The 27,923-nt window shown below is 36.1% G+C and overlaps 1 protein-coding gene across 1 annotated transcript in view; it reads right to left on the bottom strand.

The window, feature by feature from the left end:
• Positions 1 to 27,923, bottom strand: part of CNKSR2 (connector enhancer of kinase suppressor of Ras 2) — a 227,637-nt gene that overhangs the window by 35,957 nt on the left and 163,757 nt on the right. The window contains exons 14-20 of the mRNA XM_082772835.1: positions 20,617 to 20,665; positions 19,487 to 19,659; positions 17,369 to 17,442; positions 14,974 to 15,045; positions 8,720 to 8,787; positions 3,288 to 3,388; positions 1,592 to 2,135 (exon numbers count right to left, since the gene is read on the bottom strand). Coding sequence (XP_082628961.1) covers positions 1,592 to 2,135; positions 3,288 to 3,388; positions 8,720 to 8,787; positions 14,974 to 15,045; positions 17,369 to 17,442; positions 19,487 to 19,659; positions 20,617 to 20,665 — 1,081 coding nt within the window. The remainder of the gene's footprint in view (positions 1 to 1,591; positions 2,136 to 3,287; positions 3,389 to 8,719; positions 8,788 to 14,973; positions 15,046 to 17,368; positions 17,443 to 19,486; positions 19,660 to 20,616; positions 20,666 to 27,923) is intronic.

Genomic DNA, 27,923 nt, shown 5'->3' with positions numbered 1-27,923 from the left:
AAACAACTAGCATCTTAAGCCCTCCAGCAGGATCCCTTTGTGTAGGATCCCAAACAGCCCAGATACTCCACTGGGAAGTCTCTTTGCTACTTTTGCTCCAGTGACTGAGGGCATTTTTTTTTTATATTGTTTTACAGCTATCAGTAAAAACCCATTTGAAAATCAAAATTGAAGGCTAAAAATAGGATAACACATTCTGCCCATCTGATGAAACTTAACCCTGTTAATTAAAGAGCTTCATTTCACAGTCAGTAAGAGTCTAATATTACCCTAATGAATGTATGAGCTTTTTGGCAAGTGCCATGCATGAATGCAACTCAAATCATGCCTTTTCTCCTTTTAATGGCATCAGATTTAATATCTGCAAAGGAAATCACTGTTTTATCAAAGGCAAGAATTTGAGAAGTCTAGAACCTATTGACAGAAGCATAAGGAAAATGGAAAACTCTTGATCTCTCCCATGTAGACTAAATAACGTCCATATGAATTTTAATGCTCAACAAATGTACTAATTTAAAGAATTAACTTATGCAAATAGTTAATTATCCAAAGCTTTCACTACCCTCTCCTATCTCTCTACCATTTTTATACTTCTTTACTGTAGTGAAAAAAAAAAAAAAAAGATTTTGAAGGAACCAAATAGCACAAACCCTTTGAGAGCTTCAGGACCATCCTGCCTTCCTCGCCACTCCAGGCAACTTAATCATAGCATAACCCCACAGTTCATGGATGCAGGCTTTGTTGACAGACCCAATAACTTGGGCATGAACTGAACTTTGCTAGCAACACATGCTGAGAAGCTCCATAAATGACAGTGAAAGACAGAGCATGAAACAGACACAGAAATGTTTTTACATGTTCAAGAGGAGCAGGGACCATCCTCATTCCCTGTTTATTTGGATTACCTTTGACAAGTAGCACTAATATCTATGGAGTTAATGTGCTACGTAAGAGACAGTTACACAGGGTTATGTTGTTTTTTAAACCCCGCTGGTCACATAGTTGTTTTCTAATATTTTTATAATTTGTTTTGAAATATTTTTTGAACTTCTGTCACTACAAATCACAAGGTAAGGAACAGGGGAAAACACACTCTCTTTTTCAACTTCTTTCAGGTTCTGGGCTGTCCTGTGACCTGTCTGCCTAGATATTACACAATGACAGCCAGACCCGGCACTCCAGGATTTACTGAGTGTTTCTAAAATCCAGACAGGGGCTGGCTGGAAACTGTACTGAGTATGTCCTGACACGTACACATGTCAGTGGGGGGACAATACTGTGCAAGTGGAAGTGGGAAGAAAGCATGGAAGAAAAATCCACTTAGAACTAGGAATTACTAGTAGGACAAAGCTGGTGACCAGCCAATGGGGAAGTGTCTGGTAATCATGACAGATCATGCAGCACTCTGGCTGCTTACTAGGCCTTAATACATAAGGCTGATTAAAGAGGTGTGAAACAGAGGACCTGGTGAAATACGGGGGATGTTGGAAGACTGTTCTTTTTTAATTTTATTAATAGTTGAAAGGAAAAGACAACTTCTACATCACACGAACAGGACTGTTGAAAAGCCACAGAAATATCCCATACTTACTTTTATCTTCCTGGTTTTCTTCTGCTGCTTTGCCCTCCTCTTCCTCCTCCTCCTCCTCCTCCACCTCCTTCTGCTGCGCTTCTTCTTGGTGATCAGCAGCACCAACTGAAAGGCTCTGGCAGCAGTGGTTGAAGCCGCTATCCCGAGGCAGCGTGAAACTTCGGGGCTTTCCCCCGTTGCCATTCAGCACTTGCATCCGCTCACCCTCCACGAGCGGGAAGGGGCCGTAGTGGTCTTGCAGGTGGCACTTCTGGGTGGGCAAGGTGGACTGCCGCCGGTGCTCGGGGGAGACCACGGCAGCCTCGGAGAACACCGAGTCCTCCAGTGGCAGCGTCTGCAGGTAGTGGAGTCCTGAGCTCGTCAGCGGCGTCTCTATGAGGTCCTGCCAGGAGCGCCGCTGGCTCGCCGTCTTGCGCACCGGCGAGTCGGTGGCGCTCCCCGCCGCCTCCGGGCGGAACTCCTCGTGCGACGACTGCGACTGGGAGGTCTCCGTGGAGGACAGCCGGCTGTGCTTGGGCTCCACGTAAGGGCTTGCGCAGCTCATCTGCAAGGTCAGCAATGTAGCAACCTTCAGATCAGTGTAGACCAAGACATACTGCTAGTAATGACCACATACTTTTCATTGTTACTGAAGGCACCAAACTTATTCCCACACTGCTACTAATACTTATTCCTAATACTTATTCCTACAAAACGTTCCTTAATCAATAAAAGAAGCCAATGCAATTATTTGCAGAAAACTTTGTAGAATATGGCTCTGTGAAAGACATAGGAGAGAGATGCCTAGTCCATTAATACTACCTTAAAAACACAATCCAAATGCCTACTGTCATCTTACCTTGCTAATAATTCCTTTGGAATCATGTTTGCAGAGCTTCAGTATGTTTCAAAGGTTTATGGTTTTAGAAAATAAAGTATTGCATTCAGATTAAACCTCAAGAACACTGTCTTTCCCCAGACTCCCAATTTCTCAACCAAAAATTTTGCATTTTTAAAAATATATTCAAGTAAGACGCTTTAGTTAACATTGTCTGCATGTATAGACATGAAAATTAAAATTCCCTGTGAAGAATAAATGTGAAGACTGTCTACTAGTTTTACACCAATAACTGCTTAAATAAAATTAAAAACAATCTCCTTTTGTTCTAATTTATAGATAAACCTACTTTTTCACAGACAATAGAACAACCAATATCACTGTTGGCTATATAAAAGAACATTTTTATGTTGGAATTTCTCTGGAAATTCAAGTGTAATTTGTTACAGTAAATCTTTACAGCAAACCTGTTGTACCTTAAAGAATCTCTGTTGTTACTGAAGTATTACATTTTGTCAAAGATGAAGATAAGGGGGAGGTGAGGGATTGCATGGCTGAGTAGGGATCTATCATGAATTAAGAAGAGGAAAAAGGAATTCTGTAACTTAATCCTTTTCTGTACATGAGTGGGATTATAAACGTATTCTCTACACACCAGTGGAAATAGCAATGATGGTTGTTGAAGCTAAAACATACTCATGTACATGTATGTTTTACATGCTCGTACTTTAAGCTCATACTTTAAAAATACCTTAAGTCAAGTACTGGCTCCAAAAATATACTGAAGATTGCCCTAATATGTGCATGCACATGCTTCTAAACAGAAGAGTAGGTAAAAGTCACTTTATGTAGTCATTCCTGATTAGGCAGGTGACTTACCGAAGGAGGCCGTGGGTATGTGTCGTACGGGGGTGGGGGGCTGTCTTGCTTGGGTGTCGATGGAGTGTCAGCTTCCTCCTTGTCGCTCTCACTCCAGTAATCTACAAGTTACATACATATCAGATCAAAAACTTTCAATATATTTTGATATGTTTGTATAACAGAGACTTGTTTTCACAACAGCAAGTAGAAATTCCTAGGAAATTCTGGAAGTTATATATGAGTTGAATGCTGGCAATCTAAATGATAGCTTCTGTAATTTGGAAATGTTTTAGTGTAAAGAGGGAAAAACAAACAAACAAACAAACAAAAAAAACAACAAAAAAAAAACACCCCACAGCATTATGAAGTATATTAAACCTAACTGCAAAGATATTAAACAACCCCACACGTTTAATTCTTGTACACGCCTTATAAATACTACATGCATAGATAGTACTCAATGCAATAATGATCATATTTTCAAATTTTTAGAAAATCATCAAATTAATTATGATTGTATATTGGCTGGAAATTACTGAAAGTATTTTTTCTTTTTTTTGAACAGAAAAGATGAAAAATGTAACTTGTAATGTAATGTAATCAACATCAACTGGCATATCAAATACGTAGTGGTTATTGCATATGTGAATAATCAAAGTTATTTTTCTACCTTTTTTCTCCATTTTATCCTACTAGTTACCCAAACTTTTCAATTACATTTCTAATAACAAACTGATGTATTTAAGATAAGGCAGAAAAATTTAGATCACATCTTCTTTATAAAACAGTTGCTTGCTGTCCTGTTACCCAAGAATGAAAAAGGTGATTTGCTAAAGGTGATTTGCTAAGGAAGAAGATGACAGTTATATTTAAGCATAGAATTCCAAAAGGTGGATAAGAGAAAGTACAAAGGACACAGGGACTGTGGTGTAAATTTCATGGGACACGAGGTCTTATTTTGTCATGATATCAAGTCTTAGCCATGCCCATTTTGTATTTATGGTAGTTTGATCAAAGGGGAAAACACTTAGAAGAATGTATCACGTGGTATTTCCCATTTATTCCGGTGCAAATATTTTTGAAGCACAACAGCATGCAATTAAATAGATACCAGACTTTAATATTCCTTTCAAAAGAAAACAACTTAACTGCTGAACCAGCTCCAGATAGACAACCTTAATATTTCTATATATAGTAAGACTGATGCAAACATTTATGTTGTCACTTTGTTTCTGACTGTATTATCTTCTGGTATTTGGGTAAGCCACTGTACAACTGCACAAGTGTAGTTCATACCATTCACAGACTAACCACAGGCAATCTCCACGTGAAGTTCGTGTTCAATGAACTGGGTGATTTACTACTCTGTCTTTAATAGACGAGGAGAAAAAGATTAATTGTTGCTTCATAAACTATCTAAATAACAAAGAGGTTGAAATTTTCCAGGTTTGTACAGTATATAATTTGGCTTTAATGATTTTTTGTTACCATTATGGTTATTGTATTTCACAATTAAAAATCTACTATAGCTAATATTATTCAATATATAAAACAAAAATTACTGATCTTAAGATGACACTGTCTTGGAACAGTCTACCCTAAAATTCTGTATTTTCCCAAACTGTGGTAGTTGGGGACAGGCAGCCATATTTATCTGTTTATTTTTTACAAGCAATAATAACTCTTTCAGTCTCTTAAATTGCTTCCTGCAAGCTTTGAGCTGAAAGGTTCTCCTAAAACAGTGTAATAAATAAATAGGATAAATATATTTTTATTTTCATGATGATGGAATAAAAAAATCCAAACACTGTCTCTGGAAATCTCCAAGTAATTTAATTTTGTTGAGTAAAATACTAAATAAGAGAAAACTGTCATTTAAGTCATTCTCAGTTTGAGAAAACTTGTTTCCGGCAGCTCAAAAAACCTGAAAATATTGGCATATAAGTATGTTTGTTCCTATTTTGTAGCAAAGCCTAATGGAGCTACTTCTGGTGAGAAACCTGTCAGAACTGTATCACTCACTGTGATTTTTGTAGGCTTAGAGCTCAACTATTTATTCTGGAATTAAATCTATCATTCTCAGTGCAGGTTTTGATCTTGGCTAGAAATACAAAAAAGTTCTTCCTGTCAAATCCACATACAATAAAACACTATATGATTATGCTTTTGTGCACCTTACCTCAGATAGGATATTCTGTTGGCAACCTACTGTGTTTGTCTAAAAAAATTCTGCAGTTCCAGGGGTCAACTTTCAGGTGAAATGAATGAAAACAGCCTCCCATCAGTTTTTAAAAATGTTCTGCTTTTGGCAACTGATTTTGTCCAAATTTGTCTGCAGATTTTGTCCAATTCAGTTACAGATGAGCTCAAAGCACCAGGCATATGTTGAAAGCTTTCTGAATGAGCAAGAGACTGCATCTATTATATATAAGCTAATACTGGCCAGCTATTTGCCAGTTAAATGTTTTCTATTTAGATAAGCAAGTATTTTTTTTTCTGTGATTTTCTACGACTGGAAGGTATATAATATCTCCATCCAAGAAAGTCCCTTGCCGTATTTCTAGCATTCATTGTATTTAATATGGAAAGTTGATGGTATTTTTATAAAACTGTTCTGTACAGAATGTGACATTTTCTTCAGCAATACACCCACAGTTTGGTGATTCGTGCATCTCTGAAGCACTTGAAATATGTTTATGCACTTTAGATTCAGAACCGTTCAGCTCTTAATTGAAACAGGTTTGACAACTAGTGTTGAATTGTTTCAGAGGTATTATAAAGCTTTCCTGCAAGGGGATGAACTGAACAGAAATAAAAGACCTTTTGTAAAATCAAATATGTAGATGACAATTGGTACGGTAAATGAATATAGAAAATTTCAGCTTCACAATTTTTATAATATCAAAAATGCTTGAAGTGATGGAGAGGTTTTACTTTGCTAACTTAATGCCTCTGCTAATTAGGGGCACTACTCATCTGTTTAACAGCCCTTGTGCTGGGAGCCAAGGGTAATCACCAGAGGCATAAAAACACTGTAGTGCAGCGAGTGGGGAATACGATACCCTCACTGAACACATATATACAACACAGTGGATATAGCTCTCCCTACCTCCATATGATAAATCAATTTGAGTAAACGGCATTAGGGTGGTAATAAAGAGCTCCCTTAGTGCCTTGGATATAATTTCAGTGGTAAGTGAGGTCTCACTGATGATCTTCAACAGGGAGCCATTTTAATAATAGGCAACAGGAGGCCTGAATGCACATGATCTCATGTCTAAGAACAGGATCATCTACTATTTTATTATTCAGTGATTGCTTGGTAGGAAAAATATTTTTTCCAAATCTATCTGGATTTATAAAGGTGCATCATGTCTGCAATTGTGCACTTTTACATACACTGTTAGCATAACAGTTCTTACACCTTTTCCTTTACCATCCCACGTTATTGTAATTCCAGTGCCAACCTGCTGTCAATAAATGCTTCAATTTGGCTTTGGATGCTAACATGGCCTCAATTTGGCTTTGGATGCTAACATGGAGGATTTCCCTGAAGACTCCAAGAATAAGAGCTTGTTTACAGCCTCTTCAGGTAGTGATGGATGGTATACAGGTCCCTCCAACCTGGTTACTGCAATATAGCCTGGGAAATACAGACTCCCAAACTGATTTTGAAGTTTGGTGAAGCACTGAGAACATGCCTGGAGGAACAGAGATCATGGTGTGAATGGACTGTGTGAATGAAGAGGGCCTAGTACTATGAATGACATGATGTGTAAGGACCATATGGGATGAAGCCAGGTGGGCAATGCAACCGGGATAAGCAGCTGCACATACTGGAAGGTAAAATTAGAAATGAGGCAATAGCAGATACAACCTAGTTATCTGAGAGAAAGACAGAACACCCACAAACCTTCCCACCCATGCTATTACCATCAAATTACAGCTGTATGCTGTTAGCCAGTGCTCTTCAACAGCAGGCTGATCTCTCTAGGGTGCTCTGTGGTGGGACAGTCAGGGTATGAATCAATGCAGACATCATTTTATGATGCTGTCTGTTAGTCTTCAGCCCTTATAGAATATTGTACTCTCACGATGTTTCCACCTGGCTGCCAAAGCTACATTTGCTTCTCATCAGGGAAAGGATTTTTTTTGTAGTGTCTCCCAGGAAAGGGGCAGCACACCACAGAAATGCATTGCAGACACAGACCGCAAACATCTTCTTCTTCGCTATATCTGACCAGATGGACATGACTAAGGCTGCTGTCACGTAGGTTGGTACAGAACCAGGACTTTGAGTGGTGTGGAGGACACTACGTGGCTAATTTTGAAGCCTAGTGATAGTCTTTTGAATACAAACTCTCCCTGAAAAATGGCTAGAAGTACAGTTTTCATAACTAAAAGATTACATGCAATACATTGCTGCTGCAGCTCTGAGCTGTAAGCTTTTTGGGACAAAAGTCAGAACTTCACTGATGAAGGGGGAGAAGCCACAAAATTATAAAGTGATGTTCTGACTCAGCAGGCAGCAGGTAGACAGTCATCTGGATAAACTCTGGATCATCACGACCACTGAAATTTTCTGGTATTTGCTGCCAGGTACATTTGTAAAATAGAGTATGGATTCACAAGCCAGCTGCTTGCCAGAGTAGTCAGTTGGATAGGAACACTTCTGTTGATCCATGTCACTGGCAATTTGAGGGAACAATCTGCCCAACGCAATGGACGACTGACCCTTTCTTTTTCTTATCTGCAAACAGAATTTCTACTGCAGCAAACCAAAGCAAAGTGACTCATTGTTTTATGTGTGCTGCTTTTATAAATGTAGAAAATACCAGACATAAAAAATATTCGTAAAATGATGTAAACCTATGACTCCAAATGAAAGGCTTCATCACTGAAACAGCCTACAAGGCTCAAGTACACACCTCAAAACAGGAAAACCAGCAGAAATTATAAAACATTAAATGTCCTTAAAATTATAAAGTTTTTATTTATTTTTTTATTTTTTTTTAAGAATCCAGTTATGTCAGCAGGCTTTAGAGGAATGGTTTTGTTCCTAAGACCTATTTCATGCATTCCTCCTCCCTGTGAATTAAAAACCCAAATGTAATATTTTAAATTATTTTTTAGTTTGCAGATTCTTAAGCTTATTTTAATGGAGAACACAGACTCTTTAGTACTACATGCTTGAGATTACTGGCAGAAAATGTGCTGCTTTTAGCTATCTTCAGTGGCTTTCTCAGAAATAATCAAAGGGTATGTGGACCAGAGTCTGAAGAAACTAATCAAATACCCTAAGAAACAAGCAATTCTCTAAAGGAACAACAGGGATGCTTTTATGCGAATTGCTGTCAGATGATGAGAATGAGGCCTGATACACAGCTGGGAAAAAAAAGAACAGATGAACTTGTTATAGGAACTGACAGAAGAAACTCAAATAATATTACCTTGCTCTTGTTTGATCCTCTCCCTTTCTGCATAGCCAGCAGCAAGCATGTTAATTCTGTTTAGCCATCTGAAATAATATTAAAAAAAACAGTGATACCAATACAGCATGTTAATTTTTAGTGTATTTCTACAAAAAAACAAAGGTATGAGCATCTGACAGATTCAAGACAATGTTATTTTTCATATTAAACAGCTGTTTTCTTTGATACTCTGGGAGCCTCCAAAGATCTATAATTTTGCTGTTGAACAAATTGTTTTCGCAGCAAAGATCTTGTTTCAAATGGAAAATCATGTATGATGTCAAACATCTGTAAAATAAAGGATTTGGAGATAATCAAAGGGCTATTAAGTCTGCTGTTCATAGATATGCCATCGCACCGATACTCCTGCTGTTCTGATTTCTTGAGAATAAGCACCACTTTTCAGAGATTTAAGAAATATTTTAAGGCCTGATTTGGCAACTTAGTAGAGGAACAGAGCAGAAACCACCAGTCAAATGCAAAAAAGCAGCAAAAAAACAGCAAAAAAGCAGGTTCACTCCTAAACAGACAGTGAGGCTTAATTATGCCATTATGTGTTTTAGGGCTTACCTACATTGCCAAATACAAAGAGGAGGCGGCATATCAGAATTCACCTTTGTGTTTGTGTCAGGGAAGCAGAGGGAGAAAAGACAGTTGCCTCAATGCAATTCATACCTAAGGCTTTCACCTCAACTTAGACTTGAAAAAATGCTTCCATAAGCTACATGAATTGAAAATAAACTATTGCTATTCTCTTCTAGCAGGACTGTCATTGAAAAGCATACACTTGACTGCCTGTAGCAATGCTCTAATTCAGCCTGCCCTCTTCCCCCCAAAGGGCTCTCAGTGTATTCATTATCCAAACAGACTAAATCAGTTCCTCCATCAATGATGCTTTAAATGACCATGACAGCCTCCTATGGTAGTCCATTCCATGTTAAACCTGGAATTCTTTACACACGTCATCCTGACTACAGGATGATGTACCTGGTTTGCCAAGCCAGTCAGTGGCTTGCAATTTTACTGCAAGTGCATATGGAAGGTCAGCTGGAGTCAGTTTTGCACTGCCTTCAGAAATGTGAATCTCCTGTTTCAGAAAACTGGCCTGATGGCTGTTATTTGCATATTGCAATATGGAAACAGCATGTAATATTTCATCAGCAAGAGAGACCTTTGGTGAGACCTTTGCAATCAGTCCTGGATGCCAACCTTTAAGACACTTCAGTTCAAGATAAACAGACATTAGATCATAAAATACAGTTGCTCTCCTTGAAATAAACTTCTGCTGCTGCCCCTACACAAACCGATCACATGTTATCTGTAAATTACATTAATGGTCCATAAGTCATTGTACATTGGGAAGGATGTTAGGGATCTACTGAATTGATTACAGCATACTGCATATTAACTTACAATCAAAGTTTCTGCCAGAAGAATAGGGGAGCTGAAGAAAAGACTTAAAATTTCTTCTGTAATTGTTAGAAAGTGCCATACACTTTAAAAAATCACTGGCACACAGAGACAGAAATCTAACAAATCATGCTTCAGACATCTATTGCACATCTTCACAGAAGAAAAAAGTCATCCCTCTCCAAAACTTTCTTTTAAGTTCACATTTCTGATATGTGAAGACTTTCTTTAGGGGGTGAAGCTCACCTGTCTTGACAGTTCTGCCAGCCCAAATCAGAGGTATTGATGTGGGAACCTCACCCACACTACTCCAGGCCTGTGATGCCCTGTGATGAGCAAAGGCCACAGACCTGTCCATGTACAGAGGGCAAAGAGCACAATCAGGCAAGCACCTGCTCTGTCGCATGGTGTGGCATACAGCAGAGGTGGGCTTCACTGGCCTCTCACCCAGTTTGGATCTCACATTCCCAGTTCAGCTCAGGGCTTAACACCACCCAGTGCAGTTGACATAAAACAACTGCCTACTCTATCCCTTTGAATAGGCCTGTTCACCGCAAAATATTAAATTATACAGCTATAAGAGTTCTCCATTTGGGAAATTTCATTCCATCCTAAACATGAGATAGTATTTTGTATGCCTGAGAGTGAGGTAACCAATTAAATTACCAAAGAGTTAAGTGACAGTGGTTACAGCTATAGTAGATTATTCCAGAAAAAAAAAAAAATCCTGAAAAGTATAATCTAACAATAACCCAGGAACTGTATACCAGTCTAAAAGAGAGACAACAGACTGACTTCACATTTAATGATTTTCTGTAGTTCATGATTTATGTCATGGTTTGGAACAAGTGCCTGTGGGATGAGTGACAAGGCACTGATCTGGTTGTAAACAGTTAATAACTATGTCTTTTGAGTGGTTTTCTAGTTCAGAAATGAAAAGAATGGTATTGACTTCTGCATATTTTCTGGTATATGGCCACTAAAGCTTTATTAGATATGGCTAAACATCTGTGGTTAGACAATTAGTATTATTTTAATAAATCATGGCTAGAGTTAGGTTCATTCAGGCTAGAGTATGAGAAATCCATCACACTGGGGTTATATCACAGGGAAATGCAATGATCTTTAGAAGAGTGGAGGAAGAATAAAACATTCCTGCTTTACACAACATAAGGGACAGAAGTATCAAGTGTACAGTTATACAAGAACTCTTTACTATGAATATTAAAACCTACTTAAAAGTAATATGCAAAGCCCTTGTATATGGGAAGATTTAAACCTGTCTTCCCCGTGGTGTGCTGTAATTTTTAGAGGGCAAAAGGCCGAGAAAATATTCCTTCCTTACTGCAAATGCAGCTTTAGTTTTCTTGTGAGAATTATCCTATTGTTAGCTATGACAATAATAGTTACAATAAGTAACACTGGTACTTGCAGCAGTCATCTAGGTTTTGCTTTTGTTTTCTTTTTCTTTTCAAGAATAGCATACACATTTCTTGTCAGTATGTAATTAAAACAATTTTATGACTCACTCAGAACCAGAATAAATATATATATATATATATATATATATATATATATATATATATATATCTTTCTATATACTTACAACTCCTATAAAGAAGAATGCACAGTACTGGCACTCAAACAGAAGAGTAGGAAACATTTTTTCTATCTTATCTCAGACTCCAGGTAGGTGCAAAGCTTTTAGTCAAAGCAGGATGTCTAATTGTCCTTAACCATAAAGCTCAAGGATTAGAATGAACCCGCTATATAGCAATGGGAGTATGGATACCATATAGTGTCTATAAGTAAACTGCTGCAGTTTAACCAGAATGAAGAGGCCTGTAGATGATGCTGGAAATATTTTATAGGCCATCTTTACTGAAATCTTCCAGACACATTCTCACATGCTAATAATACAAGCTGATTTGTCATCTTTACTCTTAACTATAGAGCTACATTGAGGAAGAAATTATAAATTTCAATACTTTGCCTATACACAACAAGATACAGAGGACAGTTTGGTTATAATAGGTTCAAGGAACTTCTCAGACAATCATTCTATGTGAAGCTACAGACTGCATTTTCCTGCATAGATTATATAGCTTACCGTATTTGGAATAAAAAGGATCAATAAGAGTTTGCAAAGTATTTAAACCAGCCAACATTGAAAAGGCTGCATTTGCCTTTGAACTGATGATTGGGATCTTTGAGGAAAAAACAGATATTTAGTCTATAAAGTAGCAGGTACAGTTAACAATCAAAATAAAGTTACACATAGCACCATTATGTAGAAATATGTGGACTGCCTTGTACATCATAATATTTTCTTGGAATAGGAATAACAAGAAATTTCAAAACAAGGTATTTCTATGAATATAAACCTATATTATCAAAACCGTACTTTGCATCAATGAAGGATATTCCATCCTTCTTCTCACCCAAAGTAAATGTGCTGTATGGGTGGAAAGAATCCTGGTGCTGGTGTAACCATGCAAAGGAGAGAGACTTCAGATGCCACAACAATAAAGTTCAGTGATTGGAGCTCTCCCAGCTTCTACCAACATAGCAGTGTGGCTCAGTCATAAAAGTAGTAGGAAAAATTGAATAGGAACAAAGTTACTTAAAACTAAAACACATGTTTTATGTGAGTATACACATACCCACAACCCAAAAAAACCTTCATCCCCAAAAAAACCTTCATGTCCTTTATATACCTTTGTAAAATTTATTTATTTTTTACCAAGTTATTTTATTCAAGGGATGAAGGAATGCAACCAATTCTAACTTTGTTAGACTGCTTTAGCAGTTTTCTAATTTCCTTTATTTCTTGTGCCTCACATATAATAGAACTGCAGTGACTGCATTACACCTGACAAAAATATACCTGTGAAAGTTAATGAAGAACATAAATTGATCAAAACAGTTTTAATTTAACTTTTAATATATTGATACTGTTTCGCTTTGGTTAGGCTAGGTCATGCTTTTAGGTAGGAAGCATTGTATTTTATTACCTCTGCATTTGAAAGATTATTTTTTCAGTAACACGTTTTTGCTCAATATAGAGTTAATTTGTATATTAACCTTGTGAAGGTGAACTACTTTATATCATATATTAAACAAAGTGGATCAAATAAAAATATATGGTGAGACTGTGATTCAGACATAAGAATTTCAAGAAATTCCATAGACATCGATGGAGTTACTTTAAATTTACATCTGCATAATTCAGATCAATATTTGGTCTATCTCCTTCTGAAAAAACTGATAAGCAGGTATTTCAAAATATGATAAAAAAGAGATTCATGCTGCATAGTTATAACCTTCTAGATCTTACGTTAGTTTTAGATGTGCAATATATTTTTAACATATTGATGCACATTTCCTGCTGATTTCTGATTACTGAAGAGTTATATAAATTTTTATCCTCAGAAACAAGTCACCTTGTCATATTGACTGAGGACTTACTGACAGAAATGATTTATCTGCTGCTGTAGTTTGGGATATGCTGAATAGACCGTGCCATTATTCTGTTTGCTGTGCTGTTTGAGTGACTGGCTTGACAGAGTTATCTAGTAAAGGCAAGCCTAAAATTTTACAAACAAATAAAAAGGTTTTAAGTTTTCTAAATGATGAGAGACTTTTGAAATGAGTTTCAGTCATGCATGAACCTTTGAAAATGTTACCAGACAGATATTTCTAAATAAAAGCAAACACAGAATAGTACTAGTATACTTTTTCAGTCAAACATTATCAGTAAAGAACTGGCAGTACCCTGAAGCTGTTTGGCCAGGTACCTGAACCTAGTACACACAGGAGAGATTAAACCATGACCATAGCACTAACTAATCAGTTTTATGAGTTGAGTTTTATCACCTTTTTCTCCTGTTTTAAAAGCAATTTTACTCAGCTACCATGTCCACAGATGTTATGTAAGTCAGAACAATTATCAGGTTACAATCATAGATTTTTGTTTTTGTCCTATCATATGATGAAAATTACATATTATTTTGAACTGAATTAGTTTTAATTTATGTTGTGAAAATAAATGAAATGATCCTCCAAATATTTGAATAGGCATTGGATCCATGATTTTGTCTTTTACATGAAATAAGTGTAATTGTGTTTATTTTATGCTGAAATCTCAATTGTTTTTCTGAAAAATTGGCTTAATATAGGTACAGTTAAGCTCAACACACTAAGAGCTGAGACTTAAACCCTCACTCTTTTCAAGTTGCTGAGATTATCCCCACTAACTTCCTTAAAGTCAAAAGTTCATTTCAATGTGTAGGTTAAATTCACGTTGGTGGAGAGAATCTGCACAACAAATTGCTTGTAATCTCCTTTATCAAGTTTGGCAAAAGAATAATCAGTTACTGTTATAAATCCTTTTCCAACTTATCACTCCTTCAAGAGCCAGAAATAGAAGCGTTCCCAGAGCAAGCATCACATGTCCACAGAGGGATGCTAGGAAGCAGAGTTGGAGATGTTGCATGTTTTCAGGTGTCACACAGCTAAGAACAGCTTTACAGAAACCTTGAATTCCGGAATTGTGTTTATGGGTTATTTTCAAAAACTGTTTTTTGCTTCTTAGTAGAAAGATAGAATCTTGTTTCTTAAGATCTTAAAATCTTTATTTCAAAAAAGCTTTTTTTTTTTTTTCATGAATAGAATATTTAGCATATGCAGACAAAAAAAATGATACTCTGCAATTATTTTCTTAACTGTTAATTTCTTTGATAAACATGTAATTTATTATCACTAACTTCAAGGAAGTGCCATGTTTAAGGAATGATTCCTTGACTTTTGCTTGACTTTCTTACCTGTTCATATCATCTAGATGTTCAGCAGCAAAATAAAAACTTTTGATCTTAGGATGGCAGGCTTTGAATGCACTGTAGAGGAAAAAAATAATTATAAAAAAGTAATGGTACAACATTTTTTTTTTTTTTTTTATAAATTAGCATGGTCACCAAGCAATGAGTTCAGATTTCCTGACTTGGTAGAAGCCCCCCAACATGTTATACAAATATAACATCCTTGATCCTTGTGGATCCCTTCCAACACAGAATATTCTATAATTCTTTGATTCTAACATTTAGGATTGTGCCAGATTTCACTGACTGAAGTACCCCTTTCTAAACAACAATTGAATCATATGTGTGTAAGTAGACTGTATACCTACAGTGTAGTACATTTGGACAAAGTTAACCAGTTAAGGATACAGTTTTATTTATTAGGCAATTTTACAGATATACTGTAGGTGTCAAATTTTTTCTGAACAGAAAATTGACCAAACAATTTATTTAACACAACAGAAAAACTCTAAGTCCTGGTGATTTCTGACATCCTAATGACCTTGACATTACCTTTAGCTCTAATGACTGCATTTCAAACAGAAAAATGTGATGCACTGATTGACTTTTGAAAAGCTGTTATAAATCAACAACGTGTTTTTGAGGTCATTCTAAGCAACGGGCAATTACATCTCATCTTTTCTTTCCACCAAACTAATCAACATGACTAGGCTGAGAGAATTACTGCATTTCATACATAATATGAAATAAATTACTTGAAAGAATTTTGTAACTATGTTGGATAAAGATTTATGGTGAAGTTCTTGAAGATCTAGAAAATGCATCAGAAAGTAATTAATAATTTACAGTACAGAAGAATCATTTTTGCGAATACCCTGAAGGTCTTCCTTAAAATAAGAAAACGAAAAAAATGCCTAACAGTCCTGAAGAAAATAAGGAAAACTGAAAGCATGGTATATGAAAAGCATCAGTATCATTTTTCTGAACTACAATGGATTATATATATATATATATATCATATATATAATAATTCCCTTTCTAGACCATTGTTGTTGTTGTTGTTGTTTTAGGAAAATGGTAATGATGTTCTTCATGTATCGTGCTTGCACTTTTTAATATATGTTTGTATGTGTATGTACATATATATGTGTATATATATATAAACCAGGTATGTGAAACTGAAATCCACGAAAGGTAGCACTAGTGAAAGTAGCATCTAAAAACGAGGCAAAAAGGACTCCTACACTATAGACCATTACACAATGTTATAGAAGTGAAAGAAGATATGCAGTGACCTCTGCTCAATTTAGAAACACATCAAGTTACTGAGACCCAAAATTTGGCTTAAAGTTGTTACAGCACTTGTCATCTGAATTCTTAGTGTTTTTTTTTTTACTTCATCTGCCACCCAAGGAATGTTAACAACCACATTTTGTATACTACCATCTAGCAAATACTATCAAGTTAAAAACAAAAACAAAAAACAATTCAAGCAGGGTGCAGTTCTGAGAAATAGGTTGAGTTTATGTTGCTGCCCCAAAAAGCATAAAAGTGAAGCATTTCAGCAACATAGCCCAAGGACACGGGGCACAATACAATAAACACAAGCTGATATTTCGTTTTTTTTTAAAAGGCAATTTTATTTACTGCCATATGAAATCATCATGAAGAACAGAGATCATCCTGAAGAGCTATGTAGACCAACTGATACAAGGTCAGTCTCTTCTTTATAACTGCGTGTACTATAAGTCATATTGTTTTACTTTTGCAATGGTTTTTCTCTACAATTTTCAGTAATTCTACAGGCTCGACAAACTTCAGTCAAATAACATTAAGAACCATTAGAAGGCAACTTAAAAAGTTTTTCACTCTAAAAATACATTTGTGAGAGAATGCACCTATCACATAACTACATATGCTTGAACATGCATCTAAATGAAAAATGGGTTCATGCAATGGTGCAAACCCAGACACCAGCAAATACAGCTAGGTGAGAGGAAAAGTTACTTTAAAGCTTTAGTTCATACCCCAGAAAGAGAAAATAACTGTCCTTCTCTTGTTTTACTCTGCCTCGGGACTGACATACTGTGCCAGCACAGTTTGAGATTATGCAAACTAATTTAAAAAGATGGATGCTTGGACATGAATCTGGAGACTTTTTTTTTTTTGTGTGTGTGGATGGTTTCTTGAGCTTAAAGGTTTCAGACAAAAACCTACAACCCCAAATACAAATACTGTATTTGACTGTTCTGTATGATTTCATTCTGTGATATAGCCAAATAATCTTTGTAACAAAGTCCATTATGTCACTGTTTAAAGGGAGAACCTTGTTCTTTGTTCCACTTTTTCTATTGTATCATTGTTCCTATTGTATCACTGCATTACTTTTGAGCATACTTACTATTTCTTTCGGCATTCACTAGCTCTGTCAATTTTAAATTCAGGTAGACTGATGAATCCTTCTGCTTTTTCATCCTGCAAAGATAGTTCTAAATAGTACTGTTGTTAAGGTGTCAGAAAAGAAAAATACATACTGAAAACTTAAGGATATTTTCACTTGCCTGCTTCTTACATAAGGAATACCAATATATGCTCTGCTCTGGCAAACCTCCCACAGAATTCACTGGGACTTTTGCCAAAGTAGTAAGACAGATCCCTTGGTATAAAATACAATTTTAAATGCTTGGTTTTCTCAAACAATTTCACAGCTGAACCAACATTTGAAAATATACAAAATGACCAAACATATTCAGGCAATTAGTTACTGTAATTAGTTAATTTCAGGGGAGGATGGACTAATTAGTAAGCAGAAATGCAGTGTACTGTAAGAAATAGGGGGGAAAAGTGACTTAAATATGTGTGGTTTACTATCTTTATACAATATCACAGCTAGGATATATGACATCTCTTCAGCTACTGTTATCTCTCTCCAGCACATAAAGAAGAAATCTGACCTTCATCCTCTTTCAAGACTTGCACACAGTTTATTTTATCAGATACTCAATCTTTCTTGACTCTTCACAATTTGAGAGAATTATTTTATGTCACTAATACATCAGTACCACAGACTCTCTTATTTGACTGTTGATAACTTTGCATAAGAAATTAATACAAGATCATGAGAGTGGAGCTGCAGAAAACACAACTGTATTTTAATGAATTCCGCAGAATTACGTCTTGTGCTCTCAGAATCTTCACAGTAATATATGTTACATATGCAGTCTATATGACTATTTGCTTTCTAAAAAATAAATAAATGACACATATTAGCATATAACACTGGAACTGGAGTTGTTCTGTGGGACGTACAAGGTTGTAAGAATTACTGAGTTTGCAGGTACTTAAAAACAAAAGGAAAAAGAATAAATTTGTTATTTCTTTTTTCTTGCATGGTTGCCTAAGGAAAGAAAAAAATCCATTGGTGAGGTAGCTGAAGTTTCAAAAATAACAGTCCCAGAAAGTCAAGGGAACCTGAGGCAGGAGGAAGACAGAGGAACTTAAACCATTGCCTTCTCCAAGGGACAGCAGCATGCAACTCAATGGTTCCCTAAACCCATTGGCCTCAGACTGGTCAGTCAATGTTCTTGTAGCTATGAATTTCTGCCCTGATGAAGACCTTGTAGGAGGGAAGATGAGGAGGAGGGAGTTAGGGTTACTGATCTGAAGCTGGGATGAAGGCACAAATGCAATGAGTGTGCGGGAAAACAGGCTTCAGTAGCAACTTGTGGTACAACTTGCTTTCTATCTACATAGGGAGAAGTCTGTGATCAAAATGCTTTAAAAAATTACACAAAAGCAAAATTAAAATAACAAATGATTAAAATAACAAGTAGGGCAGTCCAAGACTAAGTGCATTCACAGGTTGGCAATGATTTTGTATCAGGATACTTACTAATGAGACTAGCAGGGTTTAAAATTAAAGTTATCTACCTGACTGGCAAAAGACTTTTCTACTAAAGCTGATATAGATAAGCATGTACAAAGCAAAACATGCTGTACAATCAAAGCTGTACACAATTCAGTTGGGCTGCTCTGGAGATCCTAAGTTCAATGTACATGAGCACTGAAATCATAACAAATACACAAAGAAGGAACAACAGGAGAACACAACTGAAAAAACAAAAGCATCTGTAATTGCCAGAGCTTTTGATGATTTCACTGGCACACATAAACAAGGAACACTAGGCAGCACATCATTAAAGTTTATACTCTCATGACTAAGCTTGAATGACAAGATTAAATAACTACCTTTTCCCTTTCAATGGTTTGAGGATAGATTTATTCTAAAATGGTGAGAGCAGGACACTGAAAAGAATGATTTTTCTCCTTGTAGTAAAAGATAAATTTGAAGGACCAAATCTCCTTAGATTTTAACGGTAATTTAATTAATATCAGTATAATTATTTGGGTGACTAAAGTTTTTTTGCATATATAAGCACTCAAAGCACTGGCTTTCCACAAAACCATGTCAATAGCACTGCACAGGGGATTTGATGAAGCATTGAGCATATAGGCTTACCTCTTCATTGATATACCAATACAGAGATGTATCTTTCAGGACGAACCAATATTTTTTCCATTTCTGGGAGAAATAACTCTTGGCATCTTTCTTCTTCCAAAGCCAGCCTTCACAGTCTCCTCGGCCAAGATCTTTACAAGAGATCCGTCTTTTGCTTTTACCAGGAATAGGAGCTGAAAATAACAATGAGTTGATGTGAAAGTGTTTGGCTTGTCCACTAAATCAACAAGCCAGGTAGCCATAAAGCACTACATACTTGCTTCAGAAAATTAATTAAAATTTTCAACTTTGATATGCCATCATTAGATTACAACAAACCTTTCATTTGGGCCACAAAGATACCTTAAAAAACAAACAAACAAACAAAACAAACAAACAAAAAAAAACAACACAAGAAACAACAAAGCAAACCCAAACAAAGCAGGTTCAGCAACCCAGAGAGCTCATATTCTATAGATGAGACAAAAAGAGAAAAAGCAATACAGAAAGAGATGATGTAGAGGAAAGAAAGGCAACATATTTAAGTTAAGAAAAATGGTTATTTATCATTTTCAACAAATTAATACCTTATGTCACATCAAAGCACACAACATATAAATTCATGTAATTTCACACCTTGCTACTAATTGTTTAATAGTCTTGTAAAATAAAACTATGTAAATACTTGATGGGTATTCAGAAATCTCTCTTAGTACCTCCTTTTGCAACTAAACATTTGCTAAGGCCTTTGTACTTCTACATCAAAGGAAAACAGTTTACTGAGATATAATTACCAGACAGATAAGGTAATGAGCAATGGCTGCACTGACACATTATACTCACACAGCTGCAAAAACAGCCCTGGCCCTGAAACATACTACAGTCTACATGTTAAAAAAAAATTAAAAAATCAGTAGTTATATGCTTATAAGGTGAGGGGATATTATGAGACATTGGTAATGGACAACAGCTTCTCAATATGATGTTCAATTAAGTCAATATGTGTTCAACTGAACTATACTTTTGATTGGAGCTAACCAGTTCTAGTTGTTCTAATATAGTTCTGAAGTATTGGCATATGTACACACTCATGCTTTCAATTCCCTTCCAACCAATAACATCAAAACTATAATCAAAATTTTAATTTTTACCTTTGTTCTTCTTTTTACTTTTCTGCTGTAGAGAAGACTGCTGAAATGTCTACAAGAAAATCAAAACAAAAGAAGTGATAATAGAGTGCTTATATTCAACCATATGATTATTATAAAAGCAGTGCAATGTTGCAAACACTAAAGTCATCACTGTTTAACACTTTCAACCAACAGCCTTCTAGGCGCAAGAAACCTGGCAACTTTGGTCATAAAAAGGTAACATTCTTACAGTTGTAAAGCAAAAGCACACAGTGAAGAATATTAAAATAGGCCACAAATTAGTTTGCCATTAACAGCTGAAATTTCTCTATAAAATGGTCACTCATCTCTCATTCTGTTAATAATAATAGATTTTTTTTTTTGTTTCCTATGACAGTGAAGCTATGTAGCTCTTGCATTTCTAATAGATGGCCTAATTGTGGTCTTCCTGATATAATTGCTTTAGTTCACTGCCTAATGTAGGTTTGAAGGAAGTGGTATGATGGTCTTTGGGACATCAGATATTTAGGTCAGAAACAAGTCTAGTATTTTCAAAGATAACAATAAAATTCTGGTTAATCACAACTGGGAATGTGTCTTCCAAAACAATATTTTGAAATAGAAAATGCATATATATATTATACTTTTTTACCAGGTTTTGACTAAAAGTATTTCACTCCAGTTGATCCACTTCCGTGAACTAACTCATTGCCTTGGAAATAAGATAGGATGGAAATTATTTCTTTAAGATTGTAACATTAAAAATGGCAATGCATATTAACACATTTCATGGTTGTTTCTGTTAAAAAGTACAAAGGCAGATAATCACTATTGCTCCAGTGAATTAAAAAAAATATATCTGTAATTAATCACTTTGGACATTTAATGACACCATTTTAGTTGTTCTGAATTTTAATTTTGTATATAGTTAGACAAATGTATTTGTGCTGAAACTAAGAAAAGACCACATTATAGTGACTAAGCATTAAAACCGTTCAGCTTACCATGAATCAATACAAATATCAAAGCTTTTCTGCCATTTGTTAAAAAATAAATCTAAGCAATAGCACTGAGAGTCCCATGAGCTTGAATCCTGTTCCTAACTGATAAGACAAACCCTCAGCTCACCTTACAAGACTCTTTTCAATTTAAAGAGCTGTTTTTCTTTTCATTTTCTCCTCCCCATTTCCTGAGCACCTAAGCTCACATGCAGGAGTATGAGGCTGAGCTTCCAAGGGATGTCTCTCATTGCACAGCTGCAGCATTCCCAAGCAGCAGATACTAACATGTTAATGGTGATAAATTACCAGCAATACAATGATAATTAAGTGTAATATCAAGAAATTAACTGGCTCAGTAGACATGCTGAACCCTGGTAAGCTGCATCTGAGGAGAGCTACACAACTTATTGCCACCTCAGATGATCAAAATAGGCCTCCACTGGGAAGAAAAAAAAAAAAAAAAAAGAGCATGATTGTTTTCTTCCCTGGCTCTTGTCCTTTTCTTCTGCTACTGGTACCAATTCACTCAACGCATCTCTCAATAAGCTGAGACAGCAATGTTGTCCCAGCTTATGTCACATGAAATATTTCTATACCATGTAGGACTAAGAGGTACCTTTATGGCTCATTGAGGGATAACAGAGTTACGGGGCAGAAGTGAGTAAATAATTCAATTTTTCTTAGATGCTTCGAAAATCTTACCTAACTGAAAGTTGCTAAAACACACACGCATGCATGCACGAAACCAAAACTTCAGCACTCCTCCTTTAAAAAAGCAGACCAGGTTTATTCTGCTGCTTGACTATTCTGTGCTAATGTTTTCACTGTGCCAAAGGAGAAAATGCAAACTTCTGCCTGTTTTTCTTAAAAGTGATTCTGAAAGCATGAACATTATCTTCTCTTTAAACATTTTGTCTTCAAACTGAACCTGCAAAAGTGAGCTTGTATTGCTCAACTCCTGACACAGTTTTCAGGAAGAAAGGGTAATGAAAGGGTATCATTTTTTTTTATAGGAAGACAGCACATAATTTAGACATCCAGCCATTTTTCCATGCATTATATCATATTGCAAAACAAAGATTTTATTAAATTCAGTTACTTTTCTACATTAGCTTGTTAAATAAAATGATAAGGACACAATCTCCAACTGAGCAAAATTCCTGTGAACTGTGCAAATGGCTTCAGTGATTTTGGCTTTTGGATTAGAGTTAGCTTATTTTATATAGACTTCAGGCTTCATGTTGGTTTCTTATGAAGAAAACCAGCACCAGCTTTTTTATTTGTTTAAAACGAAAAATTTATAAGCAGTCTGCATTAGTTAATACATTTCACTTTCAAACTGATATGATATGTAACTCCCCTTTACCCCCCCCCCCCCCCAAAAAAAAAACAAACAACCAACCAACCAACCAAAAACAAAACAAAACAAAAAAAAAAAAAACCAACACACCAAGTGAGGGTGAAATCTAAAAATGCTTATTCTGGAAAGTCACCAAATGCAACATACTTATCTACAGCCTCTCCCTAGTTACTAGACAGTGAATAAGGCTACCTTCTCAATACCATTTATAATCACAGAATGGATGGGACTTCTGGAGCTTTTATCCTACAACTTGCTAAGAGCAAGGCTTGTTTTTCAGTTGGTGCCAATGATGGTTCATGTTCTTCAGGATCATTTCCAGCCTGGATCCAACTATCTGCAAGTAGGAAGACTCCACAATCTCTTTAAGTCACCTGTCCTGATGTTGGCTACCATAATAGTTCCTTTTTTACAGCTTAGTTCTGTGATGTGACAAGTATGGAAATAGCATAAATAATTCTTTTTAATGCCACAAACTCTAAAAAATATGGATTCACCCCAAAACTATAAATTTAGCTGTACTAAAGAAAGTTTGCTGCAAGATACTGCTCAGTCACCCACCCACAAGGCTGGGTTTCAATGTATGTAAACTGCATTTTGATTCTGAAACCTGAGCTTTGAGCAACTGTTTTCACATGCATCTTGTCCCAGTTTCCAAGAATTCATCTTACCTACTAATTCTGAAAGCAAGAATAAAATTAAATGGAAAACAGTGTTCTATACTAAAGAAAGTTGTTAGTAACTCAAAATAACAAATAATATGGAAAAAAAAAAACCTGCCACTGAAAAGATGAAATAGATTCTTAACCCAAATGGAAACTTTCATTCCTGAAGAAAATTGACAACTGTTTATTCATATTCTGAATGACATGTTTTCAGTTGCCCAAAAATACAAATACTTTCCATTACCCAAAAGCAAGATAACACTTGATGGAAAACACCCTTGATTACCCTGAGCCTCAGTTATTTGAATGTAATCATTTTATGCTGTAATATGTGTTGTTTGAGCCTGTTGTACTTAATAATATACCAAAACTAAACTCTCTGACAAATGAACACTAAGAAGAGTATAAGAAAATCTTATTTATATACATATATATTTGCTTGCACTATGAGCAGACTCTAAAGCATACATATTTCAAGAGGAAAACAGATATATATATATTTTTTTTTTTGACAAAGGTGCTAGCCTACTTCTAGATGGTATTTGTCTGACCTGTTCCAAAGGCTTGGCTGCATATCCCATCAGCCATTGGAGATTTCATTACGCACTCAAGAGTCATAACAGCTACTCTGTTCCTGCAACTCTTCATTACCAAACTTGCTATGTGGGTTATATTTACTTTCACACTTTTCAAAATGATTGACAGAGTTCTGAAAGCCCATCAGAAAACTGCACCTGTGTAAATAGCAATCTGCCCTAAGGTATACCTCTCCATGCTGTTAGGATTGTAGCATAGTAATGTAACTGTAGAGTCAAAAATTTCCAGGTGGAGGTTCATGCTCTAAAAAAGAGGTTACCAGCAACCTGTAACTGCGTTTATTCCTTTAGCAAAAAAAGAAAAAAAATCACATATAGATGTCATAGCAAAATCAGCAGCTACATAATCACACATCAGCATCGTACTACGTACAGCAGAAAGCTTTCAAGAAATGAGAATATCAGGTTTTTCTCTCGTCCTCAAAATCTGCTTTCAGTTTCTTGATTAGTACCAAGACATTTGCATATCTGATCAGAAGGGAAGCAAAACTGAAAGCAAGTCATTAACATTCAGAAGCCTGAAAATATGAATACTTATTATTGACTACTTAGCAGTAATTTGATAGCTCTCTATTTGGAAAACTTATTTAAATAAAAGTGTTAAATAATTTAAGTTTCAATTGGTTTATTGGTTTCATGACAAATAGGAAAGTTAATCAACTGATCTTCCAATATCAATATTAAATCAGAGCAAAACTGCTATCTACAGAGATGGATATATGATAAACTGTGATGACAGAAAATTTCTATTACAGTTGAACCTAAAATAAAAGTAGAAGACAAATGGAAAACAAATGGTTATCAAAACAATTGATTTGAGGGAACTGGTTATTTCACCAAACTTCAAGAATCTGAGGAAGAAGTCCAAACACTTGGAGTCAAACTATTCCTCTAATACTTATATAAAAGCTTCTCTAAGAGCTAATATTTGTGTCTGTGACCAATAGAATATGACATCCATGTCCAAAAAAATAGATATATTCTAATAATTACATGGACCCTTTCATGGTTATGGAATATGTAGCTTTACTACAAAAGACACCAACTGAAATTTCTTTGAAGATCTGTATTGTCCACAGAGCATAGTGCTAAACCTGATGGATCATAAAACCTTCTTTTAGTTATTTCTTTCTTCACATTTTTCTCAGGGATTCTCCACTTAGTCATTTTTGGAAAGTTGGAAGAGAGTACCAGGTTATGGCAATAACAGTCTCCAACTCTTACCTACATCTAAGCTCATTATGACTGAGAAGGAAAACAGCAGGTGTCTTTATTATTTTTTTTTTGTTTGTTTGTTTTTTTTTTTTTTTTTTTAGGCTCAAGTCAAAACCAATTTTTCTCAAGCTGCAAATTTAGGCATTAAGGAACTATTTACAGTCATACAGTTCCTCTCTGTCACTCTAAGATAACTTGCTCTAGTTTGAGCAGAGTAGCTTGCAACATTTCTGATTATTGCAACTTTCTGCTGCAGATAGAAAAGTCAGTATCTGGAAAAAGTTGGTGCTACCAATTTGATCAATCTCTCACACTCAATAATTTGACTACATAGACAATGTTCTGTTTTCGCAGTGTTGATGCACTACATATAAGTTTCTCTGTACTTGGTAGGTTGAGATCCAAAATTTTTGGAGATGAAAAGTGAAAAAGGGGAAAAATTCAAGGCTACTTATTGTCATACTACCCATCACTGTTAACAACTCATACTTAAGAGTCATGTATTCCCAACAATGGCATTTTGCTAAATCTTTTTGTTCATCATCTTGTTTAGTCTCCATTAAGAGCTAAAGATAGGTAGTATTAATCATTTTCATGTATGTTTATGCAAAACATAGTTTTCAAGGACTTTGTTACAAAGGTATCATGACAGAAGACCTCTGAGAGTTCAGGAAACTTGAAACCTGCTGCCAGTTAGCAATAGAATTGCATTCACAATAGATAACTCATTTGCAGCAAGGCCAAGTATAGACCTCTTAAGTTTAGCTCAAAGCAAGCAAAAAGATTATAGTCAGCTAGGTCTTTAAGCTATCTGAGTCCAAACAGGGCATCTGCAAGGATTTTTTTCTTTTTTTTAGAACAAGAGCTAAAGCTGAGCCCAGAGAGGAATTTATTAGCATAGGAGAGAGAAGATGAGGCATGAGTTAATGCTCTGAAGGAATCAGTTATCAAAGCTAAGGGTCAGATGAAACATACTTACTACACAGCTTACTGTGAGGGTAACAGAGCACTAGAACAGGTTGCCCAGGGAATGTGTGGAGTCTCCTTCTCTTGAGATCTCCAGAAGTCCCTTCCAACCTCAACCATTCTGTGATTCTATCACCTACAGCTGAAATAATACAGAGAACCTACTAAAAAGTGGGATGGGGAAAGTCTGTGCTCCAAGTTATGATGTGATTGTTGAGCCACTTTCCATCATCTATCAGTGGAAATGGTCAACTGGAGGCGTCCCAGATAACTGGAGACTTGCTAATGTGAAACCTATCTATAAGAAGGGTCGTAAGGAGGACCCAGGGAGCTACAGGCCTGTCAGGGTGCCCTCAGTGCCAGGAAAGGTGATGGAACAGGTCATCTTGAATGCAATCACACAACGTATGCGGGACAGTCTGGGGATCAGGCCCAGTCAGCATGGGTTCATGAAAGACAAGTCCTGTCTGACCAACCTCATCTTCTTCTACGACCGGGTGACCTGCCTGGTGGATGAGAGAAAGCCTATTGATGTAGTCTTCCTAGACTTCAGCAAAGCCTTTGACATGGTCTCCCACAGTATTCTGGAAAAGCTGGCAGCCTGTGGCTTGGACAGGTACACTCTTTGCTGGGTTAAAAACTGGCTGGACAGCCAGACCCAGAGAGTGGTGGTGAATGGAGTGAAATCTAGCTGGTGATCAGTCATGAGTGGTGTTCCCCAGAGGTCGGTGTTGGGAACCATCTTCTTTAATACCTTTACTGATGAGGTAGTGGAGTCATTGTCCCTGGGGTTGTTAAAGGAAAGGCTGGATGTGGTCCTTAGGGACATGGTTTAGCAGTAATATTGGTGGTAGGGGGACAGTTGGACCAGATGATCTTGGAGGTCTTTTCCAACCTTAATCATTTTATGATCCTATCTAGGATTGTTTTGTGTGTTGACTGGACTTCAGGGACTGCTAAAAGAAAGAACATCTGAAAAAAAATATGTATATTTGAGTTTGGCAAATCTAATCATGTCAGGTCATGGGGGATGTTTTAGGATATGCTACTATTCCTATATTCACTAACTGTATCTGACTGTACAAATCCTACTGTATTCTGTTTTCATCTTGCATTTTGCTGCTTATTTGTTCATTTTTCATTTGCGTTCTGGATTTTGATCTTCTCATGTATTCAACATGGTCTAACTTATCTGTGGCTACAAACTATTTAGATGCCAAAAATGGCATCAAGTAGCACTAAGTTGCAAATAAAGTATTTTTAATACATTACAAGAGCTCTAGTTTACAAAATGCCTTTAAAAGGAGGGATAGGTAAAATGCAAATACAGTAAATGGGATGGCCAATATGAGAGAAAATCTAATACAGAAGCACAGTGGTGAAGTTATGAAAGGAAAGCCAGAAATGTTTCCTAAATTCAAGTCACAAGCTGATCACAAAACAGTCATCATACATGAGTAATTCATAAATCCATAGCAAGTTGGAATCAAAAGTGATTTACAGGCAAAAGACATCACATTTGATT

Source organism: Aythya marila (genome assembly GCF_965140915.1).
Source record: "Aythya marila genome assembly, chromosome: 1".
Lineage (NCBI taxonomy): Eukaryota > Metazoa > Chordata > Aves > Anseriformes > Anatidae > Aythya > Aythya marila.
This window is presented reverse-complemented; position numbering and strand designations above follow the sequence as displayed.